Here is an 8,690-nt window from a genome sequence, read left to right as displayed (position 1 = left end):
TTTTAATAATTAAAGAATATATTTCACTAATATAAAAATAAAAAACTCTATAATTTTAAATATATATAAATGTAAGATAATAATTTATAACGAGTCAGATAGAGTATTTTGATCATTCCTAAACCACCTCTAGAAATAAAAAATCATCATCATCACCAACAGTATTTTCTTATGTTTCTGCAATTATTTTGTGTGTCAAACAAATTATATTGTATACCCTACGTATGCTTAGGGGTATATTCGGTTCGATTCGGTTCAATTTTTTATTAAAAATTGAATTGAACCGAAATAAAGGATTTTTTAAAATTTAAATCAAAATAGAATGGTTAAAAAATCGAAATCGATTTTTTTTGTTCGATTCGGTTTATCGGTTTTTCAATGAAAAAATCACTTGAAACTATAATTTTTTTTAAAAAAATTACCTATTCGGTTCAATATGGAACAAATGGGTTCATATGAAAAATCCGAACCGAATCAAAAGAATGAAGACTTTAAATCGAATCAAAAATCGAACCATATAATATCAAACCGAATCATTTTACTCGGTTCCTATCGATTTTTAGATCTTCTCGGTTTCGTTGATCAGCTTGTTATCTGCTTGTGCAGAGCTTGGTGCATGTTCTCAATCACTTTTGATAGAAGCTACATGTCGATGAGATCACTTTACATGAGATCATTATCACGTGAAGTTGATGTTTTAACTCTACAAGGAAGCAACCAATTGTTCTAATATTTTCCAACAAAACAAGCCGTAAGGCATCATGAAGAACGCGAAGTTATGGAGCAATGCTCTCAAAGCACCCTCTTTCGCCACCGAGCTCGTCTTCCCCAGACAAACCAGTGTCTTTGTTGGTCAAGAAATGCATCTCTCTCTTACAAAAATGTGGCTCTTCCCAGCTCAAACTCAAATCCACGCTTTCTCCATCAGGCACGGTGTCCCATTTAATAACCCTGATATCGGCAAACACCTTATTTACAACCTCGTTTCCTTCTCAGCTCCCATGTCATATCCCCACAGCATCTTTTCTTGTATCCAGAGCTCCAATGTATTCACTTGGAACACCATGATTAGAGGCTACGCTGAGCGTGAAAACCCGGAGCCAGCCCTTCAGTTGTACCTCCAGATGCGGGCTTCATGCATCGAACCCGATACCCACACTTACCCTTCTCTCTTGGAAGCCGTTGCGAAGCTGACGGATTTAAGGGTAGGGAAACTACTCATTCCACGGTTATAAGAAATGGGTATGGCTCGTTACTCTTTGTTCAGAATTCCTTGCTTCATGTGTATTCTGCTTGCGGGTTGGTCGATAGATCGTATAAGGTGTTTGAACTAATGTCTGACAGGGATATCGTGGCTTGGAATTCTGTGATTAATGGGTTCGCTCTTAATGAGAAGCCTAACGAGGCTCTGACTCTCTTCAGGGAAATGTTGTTGGAGGGTCCGGAGCCTGATGGGTATACTGTGCTTAGCTTGTTATCTGCTTGTGCAGAGCTTGGTGCATTGTCTTTGGGTAGGAGAGTTCATGTATATACGGTGAAGGTTGATTTGATTGATAATTTGCATGTTAATAATGCGCTTTTAGATCTTTATGCGAAGTGTGGAAACATTAGAGAGGCCAGGAGTGTCTTTGATGAGATGAAGGAAAGGAATGCAGTTTCTTGGAGTTCTATGATTGTTGGATTGGCTGTCAATGGGTTCGGTGAGGAAGCACTTGAGCTTTTCAAGGATATGGAAAGAGTGGGATTGGTGCCTAGTGAAGTTACTTTTGTTGGGGTTCTATGTGCTTGTAGTCATTGTGGGATGGTTGATGAAGGTTTCAATTACTTTTCAAGGATGAAAGAGAGATACGAGAGTTTGCCCTTATGGTTGTATGGTTGATTTGTTGGGTATGCCATTGCAGCCTAATGCTGTTATTTGGAGGACATTGCTAGGAGCATTAAGCATGCACAATGCATGGCCATTTGACTTTAGGAGAGTATGCAAGAGCTAAAGTATTACAGCTAGAATCTGGCTGTAGTGGTGATTATATGCTCCTCTCTAACCTCTATGCTTCAGAGAAACAGTGGTCCGACGTTCACATCTTGAGGACAAAGATGCTTAGGGAAGGAGTGAAGAAAGTTCCAGGTTATAGCATCGTAGAGTTCGATAATCACGTGTATGAATTTGTCATGGGTGATAGATCTCATCCTAAAACCAAGCAAATTTATGCAATGCTAGCTGAAATAACAAAGAGGTTAAGATTGGAAGTTTATACTCCCGATGCAGAAAATGTGCTTGCAGATATAGAGGAAGAAGAAAAACAGAATGCTTTATCTTACCACTGCGAGAAGATTGCGGTTGCTTTCATGCTAATTAAGACAGCACCAGGGACCCCAATTAGGATTGTAAAGAATTTGAGAATTTGTGCAGATTGTCATTTGGCAATTAAGCTTATATAAAAAGTTTTTGAACGATAAATTATTGTGAGGGATCGAAGCCGGTTTCACCATTTTAGAGACGGTTCTTGCTCTTGCGGGAATTACTGGTAAATTGTTGGATGGTTGCATTTGGGTTAGTTCTTAATAAAATATTCATAAACAGTGTAGTATATAATTCAATTACAGGGATGAAACTGAATATGCAGACTTGAAACGCATGTTTGCTTAGCTGCTCTCACTCTACATGAAAACTCAGTTTAATAATCTGCTTCTATTTCACAACAGTAGCTGGAAGGGGTTTAACTTATAAGTTGGCTTTAACATGGTGTAGCCTCCAAATTGTGCATTTTTACATAAACTTTGGGTAGCCTCAACAAGAATGGGTATAGAGGATTAAGATCAATACAATGTTTTTCCCTCATGATGATCCCTTCATGCCTTGTTGCTTCTTTTCTTCAAGTCCAGCAGCTTCGTTCAGCATGTCCGTCGCATCCTTCTGCATGTCTAGTTTGGCAAGTGCAATTGACTGCATGTAAAAGGCTGTTGGCCAATCAGGATTCACAATTTGCGCCTGCATCGCATCTGCCAGAGCAGCATCTGCTTGATCACAGAATAGATAGCACAGACTGCGCCTAGCGAAAACAGTGGAGGAGACCATGGTTCCCACATCTATGAACTGCATAGAAAGAAAAAAACAATCATAAGGTTTCAATCCCAACTCAAGATGGTTGAACATAAGTCTCATTGCAGCATGAAAACTGCGCGCCCAAGTTGGCCAACAAGATAGCATCATTGACAAATTCTCAACCAAAGAACAAAAGCTTCTCGAAAAGTTAAAGTCTCAAGGTTAAACCTGGGAATAACAGTCAATGGCGGTTTTAAAATCTTTATCACGGAATGCAGAGTCCCCTCGCTTCCTAGCCTCAAGCATATCCCTCATCTGTTGAGTCCACTCTTGGAAAGATAACTGAGCCAACCCACGGATAAGTGAAATTCTTAGTAAAACACTAGAGGAAAAGTGAGAAAGGACTAACTTAATCGATTCATTCACCTCATTTGATCCTTCATCATCCTTGTAGTGATTCATCACCAATATTTGATGAATTGCTGTGAGGTCAAGTCGTGAACAGGCTTCACTCATCGGCGAAAGCGGATGTTGTGGAGTCGATGGAGCTTCCTCATACTTTGAGATCCCAAGCATGACATAAGACGGAACCTACAAAACCAATGTTCAAGGTGAAGTACATAAAGAAGCTTTGATACTCAAAATTTCCTTTTTCATCATATCTAGGCCATTGGGTGACCTTTGTTATTGCAGAAACCGTATGAGTGAAAAGTTTTCAAGTATTAACTTAACTGAATAGGCAAAAGCAGAAAAACTCCTTACATCAGCTCTGGTTTGCAACGGAGCCAGTGTGGCAACAAGGTCCCTTGTATGGGGCCGCTCCCTTGGTTCATAATGCAAACACTGAGAGGCAAGGCTAACAACCACAGTTGCCTCGTCGGTCGAAAATTTTCCCTCTAAATGTGAATCCATGAGGAGGAGGATGTTTTTGCCTTGTATCATATCAAGTGCCTGCAAACATGCACGGCCATCAATTTGAATTGCATGTTCCCATTGACAACCAATGCAAGAGCCCAAAAGATAACAGACTATGATTTGCAGAATTTTGAAAAAAAAGAAAGAAAACCTACATAATACTATATATGCGGCCTTTCTACCATACTATAAGTCACTTATATCCACTTACATGACTAGGAGGGATGTGCTTCCCACTTATCAAATCAAGAAGAACAGTGCCAAAGCTGTACATTACGCTTTCAGGGGTGACTCTCCCTACAATTCACCAAATTGTTGCAGATAGCAGAAGGCATAAGTCCGACAAGATTTGACGAAAAGAGTCGTGCAATTCGAAAATAGAAAACACCTCCCACACAGCATTTAACATTAGAAAATGGCACAGAACAACACAATGACAGATAAACAGCTAATCATACATCCAGGAGATGATTTCATACATGAACATAGTAAAGAACAGAGCAGCTAACCATACACCATGCAAGCAATATATGCAAACCAATGGATTAGAGATAAACCAATCAACATTATTAAGGACCAACGCATATCCAGAGATGAGTAACAGGTAAATCTCTTTGCATTTCGACAATAAGACGAACGATGAATGAGTATTACAGGACAGAAACATTAACAATCAGAAATAAACCAAATGGAAAAGGAAATACCGTTTCTTAGATATTCCGGCGGTGTGTAAGCAAGATTAGTACTATAACTTTTCCCATCCCTGCTATTCTTCATCAGGCCAAAACATGAAAGACGTGGATCACCATCCTAAAAAATCCATTACAAAGATATCAATTACTAGCTTAATAATAGTTAATTCTAGAGAAAGAGGATGAAAAGAGACCTATACCTCATCAAAGATAACCCTGTAAGCATTTAGATCATGGTATAATGGGTGACCCTCATTACTACAATAATCTAAAGCCTCAGCAATGCAGAAAGCTACTCTTAATCGCATTGTCCACTCAATGGTTTGATTTTCCCCTGCATTATGTGAGCATAGACCCAAGCTTAGTCTGAGAAAATCAGAAATGTCCAGAAACACATATTCAAATCTCAATCTAAAAGCATTTAACTAAAAACATAAAACAGAGAACTTTACCCTTCGTACCAGACTAAGAAAAATCTACCTGTAAATAACCTATAAGTTCAGCACGGACTAAAGGAACCCAATAAATTAGCAAGAAACTGAAACAAGAATAACATTAAAGGCTAAGCCAGTGTTACATAAGGCAATTTCTAGGCAAGAACAAGCAAGACCTAAATAGAATTCAACCCTGCTAAAACTGCTTAAAACACTAACAAAAATGAAAAGTGTTTCATCAAAGTAAAAGAGAACTGACAATGAAACAAATGCTTAGCGAGAGTATCATTTATCATGTACTCAGCAACAAGCAACCTTTCATCTCCATCACAGCAATACCCTATCAAATTTGCCAGCCTCTTGTGTCTCAACTTCCCTACTCCCCAAGCTTCCTCCTGACCAAATCCATAAAAAAGAAAAAAAAAACCCACTTCAAATATTAAACAAGAAACCCACAGGAAAACATCAAACCAAAAAACAATGATGTAATAATACCACAAACTGTTTGGGGTCAGGCCAAGCCATCTTAGTGAACTTCTTAACAGCAATCCATTTCCTGTTTTTCAAACGACCTTTATAAACAAGGTTAGGAGCCTTTTCCCCACTCTCAGAAACTATGTTATCTGAACTGAAATTATTGGTGGCTGCTTTGAGGTCGGCCAAAGAGAACTCTGAGAAACAAGGGACTCCATTAGCAACAACCGGGACGACTGGTACAGCACCCGAACCTGATTGGTTATGGTTCTGAGTCTCTTGTTGTTGTTGTTGTTGTTGTTGTTGTTGTTGTTGTTGAGTCTCTGTTCGAAAAGACGATTGACAACAACCCATAATTCAGTTTTCTTGAAGCTTTCTTCTACTTTTTTTCACAACAAAAATGAAAGATGCAGGGTTTTTGGTTTTCACAGAAAAAAAGGGTATTTAAAGAGTGAAATTTGTTTTGAGTTTGTTTTGTCTTGTAAAATCAGTTTGATTGGTCGAGTTTTGTTAATGTTTTTACTGCATTTTTCTTCTTCTTGTTTTAGGGTCTGGCCCTGCTAAATCTGTTGCAGTAATAAAGGAGTTCATCATTTCCAACTTTTTTAGACGGTGATATTTGTAGTTGTTGTCACTTCCTTTTCTTTAATACAACCCCTGGGAAATTACTCGGTTGCTTATAAAAGTTAAATGATAATTCAATCATAAAAATAGCTAAATTCAAGATACATATTATACTAATTCAAGTTCACACCTTTCTTTTTTGTTTCTTTTGCACACGGTTAATTGTTAAAGCATATGTAATTTTCATTAGAAAAACCTCAAGGCTGGAAGAGTTCGCTGTACATCTTATATGGTTGACATTTATCTGGGTTTAGCGATCAACAAATTAGTCTCCTTTTACTGCTAAACATACCTTTCAATAATTTCCTAAATCTTTATCATAAAAACCTCTTTTAATTGAATCATTTTTCTTGTCAAATAATCCTTGCAGTATCAAAAATTTTGGTGAATGCAGCTGACAAAAGAAAAATTAAATATAAGACAATTGTTACAGTGGGGGATAAACTCATCGTTCTAATACGATAAATTTTAATAAAAATTATTATTTAAAAAAATCTGTGTTCAAACAAGGCGAATTACTGGAAAATTTTCATTGTTTTTATGTATTTCTGTGTTTTAAATTAGCTTAAACGAGAATATAAGAAGAGATTTCAGCATTAAAAAAATGGGGAAAGGCATCTATTCTCCGGCCTGCACTCCACAAAATCAAGATGAAGATGAGGATAATAAGGCAATCTCTAGATGCCAGAGCATGTCAATTTCTTTAAGCAAGAACATTAATAAATCATTTTTTCTTCGATTTTTTTTTATATGAAGACTAGGAAAATATTAGAGTTTGAAAGAAGAATCTATTATTAGTTTTACTTGTTAGGCAAGTAACCACACATTCCAAAGTTTGTCCATTTATGATTTATGCCCATGATTTGCCTTTCTAGTTTCTATATAGCCTGCCGGTTGTGCTTTTGATTAAACAACCACCACCAAATTTGCAACAAAATTTTATACGGGTTTTGTTAATGAATATGCAATATCTTAATTTATCAAGACATCCTAAGGGTTTGTTTTATATGTTGTATCTAACAACAATAATATATTCGGAGGGGTATTATCTATTATTCAAACACCAATTCATAAAAAAATCTTAAAACTATTTATCATTTCATCTAAAATTATTTGTTAAGTAAATTTTAATAATATATTTTATATGATTATTTTATTCCACTCATAGCATGAATATGTATGTAACGTCCTGAATTTCGGGTTTTGGGCTAACCCGAGATAGACCTTGGATTAAATCTCTAGCTTGTAGGAAGCATTGACCCAAGAATAAGTGGAATTGGGCTTGGATTGAGCCCAATTGTGGATAACAAGGGTATTTTTAGCTTATAACTAAAACCAGAATGACCAAGGAAGCAAATATACTATTATTCAAAGTAAAGGCTGGAAACCAATTAAGATTGATGATCTCACGTCTGATTTTTAGCATCTTTTTTTCTTCACTTCCCATGTATTCTTCTCCCAAGTTATCTTTCTCTTCTTCATTATTCTCTTGATCAAAGATGGAAGCTTTGGTTTAGTTTCAGTTTATTTCTTTAAACCAAGGTAAAGAGTGAATTCATCATCTTTAAAGTTTTCTTTTGAATCCTCAACTTTACCATTTCACCATGGGAGCCAAAAACGGGTTTTGTGGGGTTTAAGAGTTTTCAAGATTTCAACCCGTTTTCAATAATCCATAGGCTTAGGAAGTGTTCTTATTACCTTCTTAACCATTTCTTTTAACTAGTAATATATTCCTTGATGTTTGTCTAGGGAGAGAAATTGGAGAAAGCTCCAAAGCTAAAGGGAAGGAGAAAATCACCCTTAGTTGAGCATTGGTTGTTTTCAGCAGTTTAACATCAAAGGTAACTCACTCTTAATTCAATTATACCATAAGTCATTTAGATGAAATGTGATAGGTTGCATAAGCTTAAAGCATCCTCATGGTAGATTTCTTGTTTTAGAGTTATAAATATGTTTAAAGCTCTTTTTGTGCTCCTTTGTATCTTCATAAAATATTAATAATGTTTGGAGACCTCACTAAAGTCTTTGGGATAGTATAATAAGAGTTTTTGCACATATTTTATGCTCTCTGCAGGTTGAGTTTCGATACTAGAGGGATAGTATCGAAACTTGTTCTTCTTCTCGAGCAAACTTGTACGTTTATGGGCAAGAGTATCGATACTTTGGATCACAGTTTCGAAATTCCCAGAAAGTTTCGAAACTAGGCAGAATAGAATGTTTAAAAGTATCAGTACTTATATAAAGTATCGAAACGTTTACAGGAGTATCGATACTCTTGGGATAGTATTGATACTTTCAGTCTGTTTTGGACAAAAGGTCAGTTTTTAAGCGAATTTGACTCGAGGTACCCCAACACTTCAGTATATCCTCAAATAAGACTTCAAGCAAGAACAATAATTAATATCATAACAGTAGAAACATAAATAGCTAGATTTACATAAAACTAGTCTTGTTTGACGCTCAAGAAACGATCAAACACCCGAGTTCTTTTTAGCAAAAATACGACAG

The 8,690-nt window shown here is 36.5% G+C and overlaps 1 protein-coding gene and 1 pseudogene across 1 annotated transcript; one reads left to right on the top strand and one right to left on the bottom strand.

Moving 5' to 3' along the window:
• The first annotated feature begins 736 nt into the window (after positions 1–736).
• Positions 737–2,544, top strand: LOC120119946 (annotated as a pseudogene).
• An 11-nt stretch (positions 2,545–2,555) lies between these two features.
• Positions 2,556–6,106, bottom strand: LOC120119947 (serine/threonine-protein kinase BSK1-like). Its single transcript, XM_039139733.1, has 9 exons — positions 5,580–6,106; positions 5,344–5,479; positions 4,851–4,984; positions 4,663–4,768; positions 4,170–4,255; positions 3,806–3,994; positions 3,470–3,634; positions 3,272–3,385; positions 2,556–3,094 (listed from the first exon to the last, which is right to left on the bottom strand). Exons 1-9 carry the CDS (start codon positions 5,910–5,912, stop codon positions 2,837–2,839), a joined length of 1,521 nt encoding a protein of 506 aa, XP_038995664.1. The 5' UTR covers positions 5,913–6,106; the 3' UTR covers positions 2,556–2,836.
• Between the last annotated feature and the right edge of the window lie 2,584 nt (positions 6,107–8,690).

Source organism: Hibiscus syriacus, unplaced genomic scaffold (genome assembly GCF_006381635.1).
Source record: "Hibiscus syriacus cultivar Baekdansim isolate YM2019G1 unplaced genomic scaffold, ASM638163v2 tig00110332_pilon, whole genome shotgun sequence".
In the NCBI taxonomy this organism is placed as follows: Eukaryota; Viridiplantae; Streptophyta; class Magnoliopsida; order Malvales; family Malvaceae; genus Hibiscus; species Hibiscus syriacus.
This window is presented reverse-complemented; position numbering and strand designations above follow the sequence as displayed.

What these genes read in the sequence shown, in the direction of transcription:
- LOC120119947 (XM_039139733.1), bottom strand. Translation starts at nt 5,912, where the DNA reads ATGGGTTGTTGTCAATCGTCTTTTCGAACAGAGACTCAACAACAACAA. An exon ending in CGCTAAGCATTTGTTTCATT is followed by an intron (nt 4,985 to 5,343) that starts GTCAGTTCTCTT and finishes CACATAATGCAG; the next exon opens with GGGAAAATCAAACCATTGAG. An exon ending in ACAGGGTTATCTTTGATGAG is followed by an intron (nt 4,769 to 4,850) that starts GTATAGGTCTCT and finishes TGGATTTTTTAG; the next exon opens with GATGGTGATCCACGTCTTTC.